Source organism: Penicillium hordei, assembly GCF_028827395.1.
Source record: "Penicillium hordei strain IBT 12815 chromosome Unknown utg000005l_segment0_segment0, whole genome shotgun sequence".
Taxonomy (NCBI): domain Eukaryota; kingdom Fungi; phylum Ascomycota; class Eurotiomycetes; order Eurotiales; family Aspergillaceae; genus Penicillium; species Penicillium hordei.
The window spans coordinates 3565892-3583111 of NW_026623146.1; the positions used below are offsets into that span (position 1 = coordinate 3565892).

The 17220-nt window shown below is 48.9% G+C and overlaps 9 protein-coding genes across 9 annotated transcripts; 5 read left to right on the top strand and 4 right to left on the bottom strand.

Moving 5' to 3' along the window:
- Nucleotides 1-418: 418 nt before the first annotated feature.
- Nucleotides 419-1518, bottom strand: N7537_010188 (DNA-directed RNA polymerase II subunit RPB7). Its single transcript, XM_056901242.1, has 4 exons — nucleotides 914-1518; nucleotides 776-856; nucleotides 546-715; nucleotides 419-485 (listed from the first exon to the last, which is right to left on the bottom strand). Exons 1-4 carry the CDS (start codon nucleotides 1160-1162, stop codon nucleotides 476-478), a joined length of 510 nt encoding a protein of 169 aa, XP_056749910.1. The 5' UTR covers nucleotides 1163-1518; the 3' UTR covers nucleotides 419-475.
- An 882-nt stretch (nucleotides 1519-2400) lies between these two features.
- N7537_010189 (2-hydroxy-palmitic acid dioxygenase MPO1) lies at nucleotides 2401-3167 on the top strand (the record flags this gene model as incomplete). Its single annotated transcript, XM_056901243.1, has 4 exons — nucleotides 2401-2433; nucleotides 2493-2516; nucleotides 2569-2628; nucleotides 2706-3167. 4 exons carry the CDS (start codon nucleotides 2401-2403, stop codon nucleotides 3165-3167), a joined length of 579 nt encoding a protein of 192 aa, XP_056749911.1.
- Nucleotides 3168-4015: 848 nt separating this feature from the next.
- On the top strand, nucleotides 4016-6138 carry N7537_010190 (F1F0 ATP synthase subunit alpha; the record flags this gene model as incomplete). Its single annotated transcript, XM_056901244.1, has 5 exons — nucleotides 4016-4087; nucleotides 4265-4422; nucleotides 4556-4612; nucleotides 4671-4791; nucleotides 4882-6138. 5 exons carry the CDS (start codon nucleotides 4016-4018, stop codon nucleotides 6136-6138), a joined length of 1665 nt encoding a protein of 554 aa, XP_056749912.1.
- A 748-nt stretch (nucleotides 6139-6886) lies between these two features.
- N7537_010191 (methylenetetrahydrofolate dehydrogenase (NAD(+))) lies at nucleotides 6887-8386 on the top strand (the record flags this gene model as incomplete). The annotated part of the gene is made up of 4 exons (XM_056901245.1): nucleotides 6887-7083; nucleotides 7300-7933; nucleotides 7999-8088; nucleotides 8163-8386. The coding sequence occupies 4 exons, from the start codon at nucleotides 6887-6889 to the stop codon at nucleotides 8244-8246; spliced, it is 1005 nt and encodes a 334-aa protein (XP_056749913.1). The 3' UTR covers nucleotides 8247-8386.
- Nucleotides 8387-8833: 447 nt separating this feature from the next.
- Nucleotides 8834-9558, bottom strand: N7537_010192 (uncharacterized protein; the record flags this gene model as incomplete). The annotated part of the gene is made up of 2 exons (XM_056901246.1): nucleotides 8834-9453; nucleotides 9522-9558. The coding sequence occupies 2 exons, from the start codon at nucleotides 9556-9558 to the stop codon at nucleotides 8834-8836; spliced, it is 657 nt and encodes a 218-aa protein (XP_056749914.1).
- A 622-nt stretch (nucleotides 9559-10180) lies between these two features.
- N7537_010193 (signal peptidase complex subunit 2) lies at nucleotides 10181-10869 on the bottom strand (the record flags this gene model as incomplete). Its single annotated transcript, XM_056901247.1, has 3 exons — nucleotides 10181-10408; nucleotides 10480-10778; nucleotides 10833-10869. 3 exons carry the CDS (start codon nucleotides 10867-10869, stop codon nucleotides 10181-10183), a joined length of 564 nt encoding a protein of 187 aa, XP_056749915.1.
- Nucleotides 10870-11153: 284 nt separating this feature from the next.
- Nucleotides 11154-12195, top strand: N7537_010194 (ER membrane complex subunit EMC3; the record flags this gene model as incomplete). Its single annotated transcript, XM_056901248.1, has 5 exons — nucleotides 11154-11203; nucleotides 11257-11290; nucleotides 11370-11736; nucleotides 11792-11953; nucleotides 12005-12195. 5 exons carry the CDS (start codon nucleotides 11154-11156, stop codon nucleotides 12193-12195), a joined length of 804 nt encoding a protein of 267 aa, XP_056749916.1.
- Nucleotides 12196-12400: 205 nt separating this feature from the next.
- N7537_010195 (uncharacterized protein) lies at nucleotides 12401-13200 on the bottom strand (the record flags this gene model as incomplete). The annotated part of the gene is made up of 2 exons (XM_056901249.1): nucleotides 12401-12499; nucleotides 12550-13200. 2 exons carry the CDS (start codon nucleotides 13198-13200, stop codon nucleotides 12401-12403), a joined length of 750 nt encoding a protein of 249 aa, XP_056749917.1.
- A 159-nt stretch (nucleotides 13201-13359) lies between these two features.
- On the top strand, nucleotides 13360-16812 carry N7537_010196 (MET18/MMS19 family protein; the record flags this gene model as incomplete). Its single annotated transcript, XM_056901250.1, has 5 exons — nucleotides 13360-13441; nucleotides 13509-13782; nucleotides 13879-14116; nucleotides 14170-14358; nucleotides 14410-16812. The coding sequence occupies 5 exons, from the start codon at nucleotides 13360-13362 to the stop codon at nucleotides 16810-16812; spliced, it is 3186 nt and encodes a 1061-aa protein (XP_056749918.1).
- Nucleotides 16813-17220: the final 408 nt, after the last annotated feature.

Here is a 17220-nt window from a genome sequence, read left to right on the forward strand (position 1 = left end):
GTTTCACCATAACGGGGCCTAGGCTTGGGGCTTGGCTCATCTCTCCGGCAACTGGAGAATCTGGAGAATACACTTTAAAGGTCTAAGCCTCTACAGGGGGTATGGATTGCATAGGGTTTAGACATGCAACTTAATGCAATTGTACATTTCAGAGAAATCAAATGCCCCTCAAGCGGTTGACACGATCTCTGGTGGGTCGGAAGTCACTTCAGCTGCAATGCCGATCCAAATCGGACACTCTCCGGTAGAAGACATGATCGGTCTTTCATTCAAGTATAGCCATTCAAGTCAAAAAGTATGGCGTGTGTACCGAGTAGGGACTTGTCAAACTCCAGCTCCTGACCGGCCAATTCTTCTTTCCCTTGTGAGGCAGTAAAGCCATCCAAGCACTCGCCTTATCTTCGGGGATCGGTAGATAGCATGGTAGATTATCGTATTGGTGAAAAGGGTGGGTATGTGTTGCAATCGTGTCTCATTACAAAGGTCTGTTAAAGAAAACCGTGTTAGAAGCAACATATGGACTAGACGTGGTGCAAATGACTTACCCAAGATAATCCTCCTTGATGGTGCCAATGGCATTGATAGCAGCCACGTCGGGCTTGACACCGAGAATCTTCAACCGCAGACTAGTTCCTTTCTCAATCACTTGGTCGGCGTGATCAGTGTATTGCGGCGGCACGGTGTTGGGCTCCCACTTGATATCAGAGGGGATATTCTGGTAGGTTGTCAGTAGTGAAACTCAGAGGTCCCAGGTCAGAGCAAACAAAAACAATACCTTTCGCGCAATGAAGACAGACAATGGGCCCGCCAGGGTGAAGATACCCGTGGGCTTAACGGAGGTAACAATGGCATCGACCTAAGCTCAGTCAGCAAGAATTCTCTAAGGCGACAGCCTCGGATCCCAAGCGCATACCGTCTCGCCACGGAACGGCTTCCAGATGATCGCACGATATCTGATGGTGTATTCCGCCTGTCCGATTCCAGGCATCACCCGCCCTTCGCCAATATCAACCATGTCCATGACACAGATCACAAAGTGATCACCTGTACACCGTCCCTCTTCCTCCTCGTTGAGCCGACCGATGAGGTACTCTCGCATGTTGGGTCCGAAATAGGACGGGTGCATCGAGATCACCTTGGTCTCTTCTTTGAGGAAAAACATCGTCGCGGTTATGGTTGGATAAAAATGCGCTAATGCCGAAGTGCGGAGTGGAAAGATTCAAGTCGCTTTCGGGGACAGTGATGCTGTCAATCGAGGTCGAGGGACGGCGTTTTCGACCACGCGCTCATGACCTGCAACGGAAAAAGCACAAACAAAATGTGACTGCCAGGAATGAGCGAAATGAGACCCGAGTAGCCGTGGGAGTGGCAGAAATTGTATCTGCCTTGGATCTTGAACGAGTAGGCAGATACAGTTGCTGCAGGCGCAAGCTTTCCCTTCGTAAGAGCATCTCCGGTCTAGTGGGCCAAGTTTGGTTGGGTGGAGTCACGTGGTATGATTCTTGATCGGTGGGAAGTTGATTTGATATTTGCACGTTTCAAGTCTTTGAAACTTCGTTTTTCATTTGATACGTTACTTTCTGAAATAGGTAGTCAGTAGTACGCTTAACAATACTATATCCTTAACTGGGTGGAGGATTGCTTCTTATATGAAGAATGTTTGGATGACCTATAGCAGACCATAAATGTTTGACAACATGTATAGAAGTAAATAATGAACTTTGCCGAGTTTGGGCGTTTGGTGTACCTTATACTCCCATTTTAAGCCATATATACCCTTGTTCGGTTGGTTTTGACGGATTATTGTGTTTCAGCTTCCAGTTGAATGTATACCCTGAAGCTATATATATCCACCTGCTGGTATCTTCGATTTCGATATTCACATCGCAACCGAGTTGTAAATTGACGATTTGGAGGACCTCAATAGAACTTCATCCCACAATTCCAAAGATCCCAGAGAAAAACACCTGAAACTGTAGGGAAAATAGAGTCCAAAGCCTCATCGGAACATTCTATACTACCTACATAGGTATGTAGACATTACAATATTGTATAGTCAACGATCGGTTTAATGAGACATGGGAGAGGTCCTTAATCGTAAGTATATATGTAGATAATCCATTAATCGCAGCACAGGTCTCCTAATAAAGCTATAATGTAGATCGTCCGATAAGCCTGTGAATGGTGGTTGCCACGCCTGGAGCCGGTATATGCCGTTACGCTGCCAAGACCCAACGTCTTCGGCGACCACATGACGCCAGGGCCAGTAACTTGAATATCAATTGCACCACTCAACATTTCCCGCTAAAAAGATGATGCCACTTGCCTGATCTCATCCCCCGCAAAAATATCCCCCAGAATTCCCCATCTTTTTGTTTCCTACCCGGAATACCCGGCAAGATGGCGCTTAATCTTGAGAAACAGTTGCTCTTCGTAAGCATCCATATCCAACCTTGGAACCACCGGAACGACGATAGCTGACTGAGAACTAGTACGGAGCCTACCATAGCAATCCCGTACAGCGGCCTTATCCCCATCGCCAATAGCGCACACTTACTAACAGCGCAGGTCAACGTCGCAATCCACATCACTTGCGTCCCTATCCTACTGTTTACCGGCATCGTCCTCGTACGTAATACTCGGCTTTTCCTCCCAACTAAATAAGATAACCGCAGTGTACAAAGGCACTAACAGCGATTCCCAAGGCCTGCAACTGCCCGCCCTTCTTTACCCTCCCGGACGCCATCCAAATCGAATATCTGCCGGCAAATGCCGGAACAATCGGCGCCCTCATCTACGCCACATTTTATGTCCTCCTAGAGCCCATAGCTGGCGGCCTACTCGCACCTGCCGTGATCACATCTGCATACTACGGAAACTACTTCCTCAGCACACACGGCAGCATCGTGAACTACTGGGCTGGTGGCATCCACATCGTGTCATGGTTGGCGCAGTTTATCGGACACGGCGTGTTTGAGAAGCGAGCCCCTGCCTTGTTGGATAATCTTGTCCAGGCTTTACTGCTTGCGCCGCTATTTGTCTGGATGGAGGTTCTGTTCTTCTTCGGATATCGCTCGGAGCTTAAGAAGCGGTTTGAGAAGGGCGTTGAGCTGGAGATTCTTAAGTTCCGGAAGGAGGGGAATGGGAATGGCAAGGGGGAAGGGTAAGGCGGCCCAATAGCTGCTGACTTATGCGTACAGCATGCAGTAAGGGGAGATATTGTTCGCCAAGACCGGGTGCTCTATGTTGTTCTCGATTTGATGTTGAAAGCTTTAGTAGCTTCATGAGCGCGTTGATTCATATTTCTGTTATTAGCAAAGCGATTGCTTGTGTCCTTTTTTGTTTTTTTTTTTTTTTTCCCCCTCCTATCCTTTTGCGAGTGTTATTTTGCATTGCCTTTTGGCCAATTTGGGATGTACTTATCCCTTTCCCGTGGAATAGGTGTTAATGTTTTGGCTGATGTATGATTGTATTGGTATGGTAGTATCATACGAGCAAGTATAAAGACATGGAAATAAGAAAATAATAATAACATAACCAGAGCTATAACAAAACATGCACCCGTCTTCGGTTGCCGTGACGAAAACCATGACATAAGCGATTCACCTGACCAGGAATTCCGCCGATCCGAGAAAGAAAAAAACGGAAGGGCAGTGGCCCGTGGCACACTCTTCCGGTCGGCAATGTCAATGGAAGTAACTCATTATGACCTTGTAGAATATTTGAAAAATTTGGAGAATCCATAGAAATTAAAATATAGAAATAAATAAAATCAAAATATAGCATTGTAGTAATAATAAAAGTGTAACAACATACACCGTGGCCTCTCACTAGGGCCACCTCGGAGGGCCCAGCGTCCGAAACGGTTTAGCGCGAGTCCTGAGAATCCAATCCTCCCCCCGACGACAAAGCTCTCCCTCCCGTCCACAATCCTCTCTCCTCTCCCGTTCTCTCTCCCCAATTACATCTCTCCCTCAGAGAATTCATCCTCCCATCCTCTGAACCCCCTTTCACAATGTTCAGAAACGCTCTGCGGTCGTCCAGCCGCTCCGTTGCGGCCGTTTCGGCCACTGGCCGCATCGCCTCGGTGAGTCTAACCCATCCCAGCCGCCTTCGTCCATCGCCAGTTCGACATCCTTCATCTCAATCTTGAGCTCGATCGATGCTCATACCTCATCATACCTCGACAACGATACTTCAACAATGGCTTGGACACATTGTCCTTCTCTGGGATGGTCATTAACAGGTTTTTCGTCCATTACAGGTCCGCGCGGCTGCTGCCGGTCCTCTCAACGGCGTTCGCTCGTACGCTTCCGAGGCCAAGGCTACCCCTACCGAGGTCTCCTCCATCCTTGAGCAGCGCATCCGTGGTGTCTCTGAGGAGGCTGGTCTCGCTGAGACCGGTCGTGTTCTGTCGGTCGGGTACGTCAATTCTCCCTAGCCGGCTGGGGGCGCGAAAAAAAATTCGGTCCCCGGCTACAATTTCATCGAATCCGCCATTGTTTATCAACAATCGACAAAATACCGATACAGAAACTAATTGAGCTTTAAATAGTGATGGTATCGCCCGTGTTCACGGCATGTCCAACGTCCAGGCTGAGGAGCTGGTCGAGTATGTGAAACCCCAAAGTCTTGGCATTATCCAAACCCGAAAACTAACTCATCTTCAGGTTCGCTTCCGGCGTTAAGGGTATGTGCATGAACCTCGAGGCCGGCCAGGTCGGTGTCGTGCTTTTCGGTTCCGACCGTCTCGTCAAGGAGGGTGAGACCGTCAAGCGTACCGGCGAGATTGTAAGCACTTCAATCCAACCCCTGGGTTCATTCTGATATTGGACCCTGAATCCATCAGCCCCTTGGCAAAATTTCTAACACCACCTCTAGGTCGAGGTTCCCGTCGGTCCCGAGCTGCTCGGCCGTGTCGTCGATGCTCTCGGTAACCCCATCGATGGCAAGGGTCCCCTTAACACCAAGGAGAAGCGCCGTGCCCAGCTCAAGGCCCCCGGCATTCTGCCCCGTCAGTCCGTCAACCAGCCAGTGCAGACTGGTATGAAGTGTGTTGACTCCATGGTCCCCATTGGCCGTGGTCAGCGTGAGTTGATCATTGGTGATCGTCAGACCGGTAAGACCGCTGTCGCTCTCGACACCATGCTCAACCAGAAGCGTTGGAACAACAGCAAGACCGCCACCGAGGAGGAGAAGCTCTACTGTATCTACGTTGCCGTTGGTCAGAAGCGTTCCACCGTCGCTCAGCTCGTCAAGACCCTTGAGGAGCAGGACGCCATGAAGTACTCTGTCATCATCGCTGCCACTGCCTCTGAGGCCGCTCCCCTGCAGTACATTGCTCCCTTCACTGGCTGTGCCATGGGTGAGTGGTTCCGTGACAACGCCCGCCACGCCGTCATCATCTACGATGATCTGTCCAAGCAGGCCGTTGCCTACCGTCAGATGTCTCTGCTCCTCCGTCGTCCCCCCGGACGTGAGGCCTACCCCGGTGACGTTTTCTACCTGCACTCTCGTCTCCTCGAGCGTGCCGCCAAGATGAACAAGACCCACGGTGCTGGTTCCTTGACTGCCCTTCCCGTCATTGAGACCCAGGGTGGTGATGTGTCCGCTTACATTCCCACCAACGTCATTTCCATCACTGACGGTCAGATCTTCTTGGAGTCCGAGCTGTTCTACAAGGGTATCCGTCCCGCCATTAACGTCGGTCTGTCCGTGTCCCGTGTCGGTTCCGCCGCCCAGGTCAAGGCCATGAAGCAGGTCGCCGGTTCCCTCAAGCTGTTCTTGGCTCAGTACCGTGAGGTCGCTGCCTTCGCCCAGTTCGGTTCCGATCTCGATGCCTCCACCAAGCAGACCCTTGCCCGTGGTGAGCGTCTGACCGAGCTCCTCAAGCAGAAGCAGTACTCCCCCATGGCCGTTACCGACATGGTTCCTCTGATCTTCGCTGGTGTTAACGGTCTCCTCGACACCATCCCCGTCGACAAGATCCTCACCTGGGAGTCTGACCTCCTTGCTCACCTCAAGAGCAGCCACCCCGAGATCCAGGCCACCATCGAGAAGGAGGGCCAGGTCTCCAAGGAGACTGAGGCTGCCCTCAAGAAGACCATCTCCGCCTTCAACTCCACCTTCAACGCATAAGTGAAGAAATAACTCGGATGATCCTTCGTGGTCGGCTTTGTTTTCTTGACTCTATGTGTATAGACAAGATAGCCTGTACAATTTTGAGCCCATTGTTTTTCTGTTCTTCTTGGTGCCGGTGCCTGGCAGGAGATCCCAGTCTGCCCCTGGATGTAGCGATGTAATTATCTGCATGATCCTGGGGGGCGTACCAAGGATTTCCCGTAGTGCTGTTCGAGCGAGAACTAAAATGACTTTGGTCTGCCAAAATGTGATTATATCCTGTACGTTTAGATTTTATCCGCGCATCGGGGCGCGAGATGGGTGGACGACCGTTCTAATTCCGTCTGGTCTCCTTATGCTCTCCATGTTGGACCGCAATTATTTTCATTTGTTCAATCGTTTATACTGTAATTGTAGAACGTAACTGTAGATTTGTTTTGCACGACTGTCCAGGGATGTATTCGCACATGTCAGATGAAGAGGCGAGTGGTATGCCTCAACCGAACAAAAACTTGAGTCTATATACATGCCAATCGATTGAGAACAAAGATTATAAGCCCTAGTTCTATCTATATTCTCATGGCTATTCTATAACCCCTATGCCATCTAAAAGACACGACCCGGCAGTAGAGGCCGAAACCGGCATCCGATCTGTTATCGATAAGCGATCAAGATTTTCCCGGAGATCACAAAGTCCCCCGCGTCTGAGGACCTTCACCATTCTCTCTGATACTGATTATATTTTTATTATCGTCCTATTGCCGTCATGTCTGCGCCTACCGATAAACCCCCTTCCTCCTGCAAGGTGATGTTGAGCAAGAACGTTGCCAACCACCTCCTCACTGAAGTCCACGAGGGCCTCAAGACTCTGGAGAAGCCGCCTCACTTGGTCGGCCTATTGGCTAATAATGACCCTGCCGCAATGACCTATGCGCAGATGACGCAGAAGACCTGCGAGGAGAAGTGAGTTTCTACATTATTTTGACATTACCCGGCTTCAATGGCTCCAATTGCTTCTTTGGTGGGCTGAATGGTGGGGGTAATTAGTATGATTCATACATATCCCTCGGCCAAAAAAAAAAAAAAAAACACAAAATACCGAAAAAGCCAACCAAACGGATCCAAAAGCACAGCCAACACTCCAATTAAAACAGCCTACTAACATAATGCCTTCCTCAGCGGTTTCAAGTACTCCATGCGCCAAGTGTCCCGCGACGACATCGAACAAGCCATCTTGAACGCAAACACCGACAACAACGTCGACGGCATAATCGTCTACTACCCGATCTTCGGCACCCGTCAGGATCAGTACCTGCAGCAGATAGTCGACGTAACCAAAGACGTCGAGGGCCTGAGCCACCGCTACATCTTCAACATGTACCAGAACATCCGTTTCCTGGACGGCGAAGCCAAGCGCCAGAAGTCCATCCTGCCCTGCACCCCGCTGGCCAACATCAAGATCCTCGAGTACCTCAACATCTACAACACCATCCTGCCTTACGGAAACCGTCTCTTCGGACACACGATCTGCGTTGTGAACCGCTCTGAGGTCGTGGGTCGTCCGCTTGCTGCTCTGCTTGCTAATGATGGCGCTTGTGTTTACTCAGTTGATATTACTGGTGTGCAGAAGTTTACTCGTGGTGAGGGATTGCAGAAGAAGATGCATGAAATTGTTGATCTTGAGGGAAAGACTTTGAAGGATGTTGTACCGCTTTGTGATGTGGTTATTACTGGTGTGCCCAGTGATAAGTACAAGTTCGATACTAGCCTTTTGCGTGAGGGTGCTGTTTGTGTCAACTTCTCTAGCGAGAAGGTATGTTTTCTTTTGCGCATTTGAGTCTGGTGAAGAGGTTGTGGTTGCTGACTGTTTTGATATAGAACTTCCCCCACGAGGTCCGAGACAAGGCCTCGCTCTTCGTTCCGTCTATTGGAAAGGTCACCATTGTTGTTCTGTTACGGAACTTGCTGGTATGTTTCGTCTTTATACTTTATTCACATGCCCAGTGGTTCTTTGAAACATCATCTAACATAACAAATTACAGAGACTCATCCAGAACAAGCGACTGGATGATGTCAAGCCCGCCGAGGCCACTGAACGTCCTGGCACCCTTGAGGCATCATCATAGGTTGCTCACCACTGATTGAAATTTTGATCTCGATGGCTACGCCCTGAGCTGGCCTTTCCGTAAAAAATTATAGATATTCTGTTTGTTATTAGCCATTTCGATTATACTCTGAAACTTCATGTTTCTTCTTTTGTTTCCTGTGCTTAGATATCTCCCAGTCGCATTCCACACCTGGAACTTACAGAGGTTGGCTCTGTTGACCTTGTCTATTCTTCCATAACAAAAGACTGTTTCTTGTGTATTAACTTAGCTTATTATTTACGCACCCTGATGTTGCATAATACTCCAATAGAAGACCTCGCTGCTGGGGTCGGATGATGATATTGATATAATAACAAATTGTCACGAGAACAACTGGGACTGACAACAGCCAAATCATTATAACACATAAAGAACTATTAAGTCCACTTTGACATGAACAGAACACCGCTGTACAGACAAACGGACCTAACATTCTGGCAGTTTCGAATTGCCACATTAGAAAATTCCATACTTTGAAGCTTCCAGCGCTTCAAGGTAATGACATTGAGGCACACCACACCCTAAGAGCCAAGCCAGTCAGCCAATGGCTCTCAAGGACAAGCCCGTTAAGACAAGATAATCACCAGGATAAACATGAGAACAAGCACCAAAGCACACGCAACTAAAAACCAGTGGGGTCTCAGTAGGGACAGCCACCAGAGGACGAGTTCCTTCAAGTTACTCTCCCAAAAAGCAAACCGATCCACCCCAGCCAACACATGCCCCAGTGACTCTGTCGCCGACGTTGCGGTGTCTTCACGGACGTAGATCTCCCGGAGAAGTCTTCGAGGAAGAACAGGCACGAGAGGCAAGGCAATGACTACAGCGTGACGTGCCACGAATTGGAGACCGGGTGCTACATCGTAGCCCTCGGTCCCTAAGAATTGGAACCCAAATGGCAGGACCATGAGGCGTATTTGACTGGTATATTTAACCGGCCGGTCAAGTGCCTTTGTTTGAATATGGTAAATTTGACCCTGTCGGGTTTGCTCAGCAGTGGGCTCGGCTTCCTTTTCTTCGTGATCATCAGTGGGCAGCGTGGTTGTTGCATATGTCGTTGTTGGTGTTGTGGCCCATGTTATGCCTGGCTCCCGTCGTGTGATCTCGAGCGTGTCGGTGGCATTGACGAGGGCTTCAATCTCCTGTTGGGAAACCCAGACAAGGGATATTATTATTTCTGGGAGAACTGAAATGTTCGGGTTGTTAGTTCGGCCACTCACTCATACAACGGGTTTCTGTAGGATGAGAGCTTACCCTGAGGTCGAACGAAGACAGATGATTTACACCCCATATTGGAGGTCCTCAAGGCTGCAAGAGATAGATATGAAGAGGTCTTGACAGCATGGACTTGACTGAGAGTAAAACCATATACCTTAAGAGCAGTTGAGCAGTAAGATGATATGTGATAGGAGCAGATCAAAGACAAAGTTGTTCCAAGTTCAACCTAGGCTTCCAAGCTTGTTGAGTCCCAAAACTCTGAACTTGGGAGGTTCGAGTCAGCTTGAACTCTTCAAGTCTGGAAAGTGCAGTCGAGCTCCAGGGCTCCTTCCAGAAAAGTAAAGATCCACGTGAGCTCAATAGCCCTAGGTAGGACATCCTATTCTAATAGATCAAGCTAAAGGGCCCTAATCTAGAGTAGGTTTGCTCACATATCGAGCGAAGTGTAGATATTGCACATGAAATTGGTTTCACTGCCGGACAATATTGAAATAGTCACGTACACTGTTGGGATGCGTCTGATTAACTAGCCAAATGGAAACCAAAGCACAGGAAACTGATATCTCCTTTGCTCATTTGAACATGTAACTCCAATGCAATCTTCTGAATCTCTTTTAGAGATTGAACTAGCTTTGCATTTTGTAATAGCCCCGAAAACATAACCGCTGGTAGTAATTGATAGGTAACCTTCCATTTTAGCCCGACTTCTTTTCATTCTCCTTCGCCGCCAATCTCAAAACATCAATCTCGCTGGCCACCCAGCGACGAAAAGGCTCGGGGTGGAATACACCATCTGCTGAGAACCAAGTTGTGAAGGGCGCTTCGCACCGCTTGTCCTGGAGAACCTTTCCGGAGGCAGACTTATATGTGACATGGAGCTTGTAGAGCTTGGAGAACTTTTTGGCTGATGATGAGACAGATATCTATGAATAAGTCTGTTAGTCACCTGCTAAGAAAATAGAATCTCGAAAGAGTTGAAGATCAATTGACATACCGTCTCTCCAGTCTTCCTCTTTCCGGAGTATACCTCGCCAGCCTCAACAGCCCAAATCCAGTATGTCAGAATGCTGTTCAAGACAAAGTAGGTCCCTACTGCCGTGATAATCCAGGGCGAGGTAGTTGCTTCCCAACCAAGCGTACGGTCTGCGTAGAAAGTAAACCCTGCGATTGCGACAGCGCTATATCCAAGCAGGAAGCGAATGTTTGTCTTCGAGTAATCCGGAGTGAAAGCATATGGCGCGGGAAGATTGGTGAGGTAAGGAAGGAGAGCATCGTCGCTCGTAGACTTGAGATCTATCACTCAACTGTTAGTGTTGTTGCTGTATATAGTAGATCGGGATTACGGACCATTGGTCGAGTAGACCGGCACCTTGGTGGAAGCCATGACAGATTTGAGAATAGATGCGAGTAAAAAGCCGTTTAAAAACCAAAAGATCGAACGTGGTTCAGCATTCAGTGGTCAAGACAGGACTGTTGTTTATCGCAGGACAAAGATGCGGCGTGGCCCTTTGGAGAAAGCTGGAGCTAACGCGGGCCAATGACATCCCTCTCCGCCTGGCAACCTCTCGTTCGCGGCCCCTTCAACTTTCCATCCCCCACCTGCAGCCACCACTGATTTATTGTTTGGGTTCAAAGAAGTCACTTCTTTGATTCTTATTCCGCCTTAATATGGCAATTCAAGGGGCTGAGCAGACCATCCTTAGGGATCCGGCGCTATTGTGAGAGAACATGATTCGATCAAGCGGAAGTTGGACTGACCATTTGCTTATAGCTATTGGATTCTCTTCCCCATTTCAATTGTTATGGTATGAACTACACCCGGCGCCTGAAGCTTGAATATTTACGATGTCTTTGAAACTGAAACTAACCCCTCTTCTTCAATAGATCCTGACCGGTATCCTTCGCCACTATGCTACGGTCCTGATGAACACGCCCCCCAAATCGCCATCCACTCTTGCCGAGTCTCGCGAGCGCCTTGCTCTTCTCCGCGGTGTGAATCTCCGCAACAATGCCTGCTCCGTACTCGACCGCGAGTCCTTCGAGATGCGCAAGAACTACATGGTTACTGGATTCCGCAACGGCGCATTTCTGAAGGACCCCAACAACCGTGGCCAACCCCCCGCGAATCCCATGACTGACCCCGCGGGTATGGAAGCTATGATGGGAATGCTTAAGGGAAACATGATGATGATGATCCCGCAAACCTTGATCATGAGCTGGATCAATGCTTTCTTCTCTGGCTTTGTCATCCGTATGTTGCATTTTGATATAAATGGACACGAGCAACGAGCTTACAGATATTACAGTGAAATTGCCCTTCCCTCTTACCATCCGCTTCAAGTCGATGCTGCAGTCTGGTGTCATGACTCGCGACCTTGATGTGCAATGGGTCTCCAGTCTTTCGTGGTACTTCCTCAACTTGATGGGCCTTCAGTCCGTTTTTGGATTCATCCTCGGCAGTGATAACGGTATGAATCTACCTGACCTTGCCCATGAGAACTGTCACTAATAATCTATAGCTGCCAACCAAATGGCCCAGCAGATGGGTATGGCTAACCCAGCCGCAATGGTCAACCCGCTTCAGCCTGGCCAAGATCCCGACAAGCTGTATCTGAACGAAGCGGAGAACTTGGAAGTGATGGAGCACTTCTGCATTCTGGATGGGGTGGAAGAGAGAATCCTGCAAAACTTTGCTCCTACGGGGATCTAATTTCCGTTTTGACATTGCATGTGATGTCCAGTGTTGGTGTATATACCTGTCTTGAGGTCATCGCTGGCTTTGGATAGCCATAAAGAATAGAATGCGCCGTGTTTTTAAATAAGCCGCAATCTTGTGGATCTACATCATTTACCCGAGTGTTCTTGAATGATTCATATTGCACAATATCCATAAATCGTAGTAAACTCATAACCAATCACTGTTGACGGTAATTAATAACATCATTCAAGATCCAGACTTCCCCATTATGGACCTTCTCCGCAATTGAATCAACTTCAATATTGCCAGGTTGGATCTATAGACAGTCAGTTATGATACCAACGACTTGCAGAGGATAAAACCTACAAAGATCTTATCGCCCTCCTTCGTCCATTTCAACTTCTCCCCTGCAAGCGTCTCGACCTCTTCCCCAACTCTCCAGGGACTAGCAGGGATGAGGTGGGCCTCCACGAATCGCTGTAGATTCCGCTTTGCCCGATCTTGACCATCCTGCCCCTCATATGCATTTACCTCTCCGAACTTCTTGTAGTCTTCTGGATTCTCCCAGGGCTTCCGCGGAAGAGCCTGAATTGCACTATTGCGTGGTGCTAGAACTGTAATGTTCTTGGATGCATCATTAAGGCGGTTGGCGACTGGCTCAAAGTCACGGGTTAACCGTGCAAAGATATTGATGCCCTTGGTCTTGGGCAGGACATCTGAGATGATAGGGCTACCGCTGTCTTTTGAGCTCAAATCCTCGTCGGGAGCCGTCTTCTGTGGCTGGACAATACCAGGAAGTATCTTATCCATTATTGATCGATGCTCTTTGTGTTCGACAGCTAGTGGCTGTTGACGGGAGGGGAAGGGATATGATAGGCCCCAGAATGCAGACGTTGAGCTAGCGAGAAGAAATGTAAATAGAATAGTTGTTGTTAGTCGATTAAGTCCCATGTTGCGGGTTGGAGCCATCTTGCTGCCAATGACACCGGACAGGGAAGCAGGTCTCACTACATCCATGACGCAACAGGCCGTGACACGTGATGTAAAGAGAGAGATAACAGAATCACCTGACCCTTATCGATAAGGGCATCCGGCCACAAGAAATTGGCCGATGCGATCTTGGTCTTGCCCCCGCAATCTACACGTCCGGTGCTCCTAATTGATTCGATTGGTATCATGTCGGCTCTGCAGACCTTTATGCTGGTCGTGGACCACGATAAAGAAGAAGCCAAGCGCATTGCGGAGGGAATCGCGCATGGTATGCCAATTCGCCCCGCACCTGAGACCACTTCAAATCGTTGCATTACTAACGGGAGTGAATATAGATGTTGAGACTAAAAAGACGACTCTGATTGATACCGTCCAATCTCTCGGTGAATATATTAACGACGAAGACCCGATTTTACGTGGAAAGGCGATTTCTTATCTTACGGCCATTATCCAAGCTCTATCGCCGAAATACCTCTCGAGACAACAGATCCAAGTTTTAACTACATTCTTCTGTGATAGGATTGAGGATGGAGGTGCTGTTGATGGGTTACAGGCCCTGCAGGGTCTGGACCGGTTTAACAAGTTTTTGGCTACTCAAGTAGCACAAGCGTAGGTGCTATACCTTTTGGTTGCATGCGACATCCCTGTGTTCACCGGGGATAAAGCTTAACTCGATGATGTTCCAGTGCTGATTTATTGATATAGGCTTTTCTCCAACTTTCAAGATCTCCAATCCCGGTCTCAAACACAACGGTTCCACGTCTATCAATTGCTTAATGATTTGATGTCAAACCACCGTGGAGCTATGCGTGATATGGGAGATATCTCGCTTCTGGGCGTTGTTGATATCATGACGGGAGAGAAAGACCCTAGGAATTTGATGATTGTTTTCTCGATCCTGAAAGTCGTTATGGTCGAATGGGACATCTCGAACCACGTTGAAGTATGTGTAATTTCCGAAGGTAGTGGATGCTGGATTCCGCTGACACTAGACAGACCCTCTTCGACTCGGTTTACAGCTACTTCCCAATTACCTTCCGACCCCCACCCAACGATCCCTATGGAATCACTGCACAGGATCTGAAGGGTCGTCTTCAAGAATGTATCTCTTCCACAAGGCATTTTGCACCCCACGCTATCCCCGCCTTATTGGACAAGCTTGATTCTACTTCTCCCAATGTAAAGGTAAGATTGCTCAAGACACTGTGATCTTGAAGTCATCTAACAGATTTATAGAAAGATGCACTTGGTACATTGATCGCATGTATTCATTCATACGACCCCGACACAGTGTCCAAGTTCTCTATTACCATATGGGAAGTCCTCAAGTTTGAGATTCTCAATGCCCAAGAGGAGTTTTTATCTGAAATGTCCCTCGAGGCCCTGCAAGCAATCACCCAACGGCTATCTGAAGGAGTTACTGAAGTGTCACAGCAATTGCCTCTTGCAAAGTACCTTCAGCCAATCACCAAGGAGTGTAATGAGCAACTCCAGGAGCCTCAAAACAAGCAGGCCAAGCCGGCCCAGTCGATCCTCAGCTGTGTGTCTGCTGGTTCGCCCGTTTCATTTAACCTTGTTGTACAAACAGTCGTACCTCCAATTTTCACCCTTTACCAAGAAGCGGACGGAATCGTCAAACAGAGGGCACTTCTCGAAACTTTGAATGTCTTGTTCGAAGCTGCTACAACCGTATTCGGACAGTGGACCACCCGGGGTGGTGAGGTAACTATCGAAAACCCGCTACTCGAATTCAAAGACCAATTCTCGGACCTCTTTGGCCAGGCATTGATGGGTGCAGCCAAGGAAGAGGTTTCCTTCCGGGTGACTGCCTTGAAGGGCTTCTTGCGTCTGTCTACTTTGCGTGATTTCTTTCAGGAGAATGAGATTGGGCTTTTCGTGCAATACCTTGACGAAATCCTTCTCAAGGAGGAATCTGTGGGCCGGAATGACCTCAAGAAAGAAGCTATTGCTGCTCTTGCTGAGATTTCCAAGCACAAGCCCCGCTTGATTGTGGATATCACTTTCCCTGCGTTTGTGGCAACTCTGCCAGAGGAAGATGAAGGCTCGCATGCCCTGTATCTGCCGACACTCGAGACCCTTGCTCAGATCAGCGTCGAGAGGGACATTTTCGAGACACTCTTCCGTCGTCTGTTTAGCAAACTATCTATTCTGCTGCAAAAGGAGCAACTCCGGTCAGTTGCTTACCCACGTGCAATTCTCACTACTTTGCTTTATGTTATGCAACAGAGAAGCATGGAACAAGACCAGAGTGTGAATTTGTACTTCGACAAGGTTGTGGTTGGACTTTGCCGTGATGTCGCAGCATCGGCATCTGGCAGGGCAAAGAACCGCATTCTTAATGATCCTACTGTGCTTGACACTTTGGGTCGACTTTGCAATCTTCTTGTGCGGTCTGTTTCCATTCAGAAACAGGAACAAGTTGCCGAAAATGTCTACAGCCTCTTCTCTGCCGCTGAAGACTTTGTGCCTATTCCGTTCACCCAGACTACAAATGCGGACCAAGAACGTACTATCATTATCTCGACATACTTGCTCGCGGGAATATCCAAGGACTGCGGCAACAAAATCCCGCACACTAACCCAGACATGTCGGGTTTGCTGTTGAATCTGGTCCATCGTGCAGTCTCGAGCACCGAACCAGCAACACACCAAGCCTACCTGCGTCACCTAGCCTTGCTCGTCAACAAGTTCTTGTCGAAACAGGATGTGACAATCGCCGAGAAACTCTTTGATTCTCTCCTCCAAAGCCAGGACACAGAATCAAAGAATCTCAACCCCGCGACCATCCGCACCATATTCTGGCTCTCCAAAGCTTTGATCCTCCGCTTAGCCCCCTCAACCACCCACATCCTGACCTCCCTCCTTGCTCTTCTCTCCTCCCCAGTCCAGCAAACCAGCGCGACAGCAGCACAAGGCTTCTCTATAATCCTCGGCGAAGACGACATCCTGTCCGCAACCAACGGCGCCACAATCCGCCTCCTCTGCAGACAGCGTCTCTTCACAACAGTCATCCCCCTGATCTCATCTCGCATCCGCGAAGTGAACATCGCCGGCACAGATGACTCTGCCACCGCCCCAAAAGCGCTTGAACATATCAAACCAGCACACCTGACTGCCCTGGCGGGTATCCTCTCCACAATCCCCACAGCCCTGGTCATGCCAGAACTCCCCACCCTGCTCCCCCTCCTCCTGCAATCCCTCGATCTTCAGACCGCCGATTCCGTCGCGGTCCGCACAGCAACACTTGATACTCTCGCCGTTATTATCCGTGATAACGGCGTCGTAGTCATCGACAAGTGTGGCCACGTCCAAAGTCTTGTCACGAGACTCCTCAAAACAACAGCTACAAACATCGGACCTGGCGCTGTTAATAGCCCCCGTCTCCGCGCGGATGCTTTGAAATGTCTCAATCTCCTTGCCACGCACCAGGTGCCCGGCGCTGCGGCTAACACGCGTGCGCCGCCGGGTATCTCGCCGCTCTTGCCTGTTAAGACTCAGGTTCTGAGGTCGTTGCGGGCGGTTCTTGATGATCCTAAGCGTGATGTGCGGAAGGCAGCGGTAGATGCTAGAGCTGCCTGGCTACGTGGTGTGGATGATGCGCCGGAAGAGGAAGAATGATTATACTTGGGTCAAAGGGAAGAATATACTCGCATTAAGTTTAGAGGTTGTTTATTATCATACACTGAGCATAGACTACTATTGGCAGACATCGGGTTTTCCGGGCTCCCTCGATTTAATGGCAAAAAGAACGTTTAAATTCTTCAGCATGCACTCTTGGTGGTATTTCTGGATTGAAGATGGCTTTAGTATCAGTACACAATATGTGTACTTCAGGACTGACTTCACACGTGACGATCACTGATGTGGCCGACCCTAATTGGTCTATATCATTGCAGGGCTGTGAGCGAGGCTCAGCTATTGTCAAAACGACATTAACCCCGCCCATGACCTTCACACAGGCTGTGCAACGATAGAGTCTATGGAAATTCCCACACACTTCTGTGAATTAATTTCGACAAACAATTA

Excerpts from the sequence above, each read along its gene's own strand:
- N7537_010188 (XM_056901242.1), bottom strand. The coding sequence starts at position 1,162 with ATGTTTTTCCTCAAAGAAGAGACCAAGGTGATCTCGATGCACCCGTCC. Across the intron at positions 857-913 it reads AGCCGTTCCGTGGCGAGACG|GTCGATGCCATTGTTACCTC; the intron begins GTATGCGCTTGG and ends GACTGAGCTTAG. Across the intron at positions 716-775 it reads CTGTCTTCATTGCGCGAAAG|AATATCCCCTCTGATATCAA; the intron begins GTATTGTTTTTG and ends ACAACCTACCAG.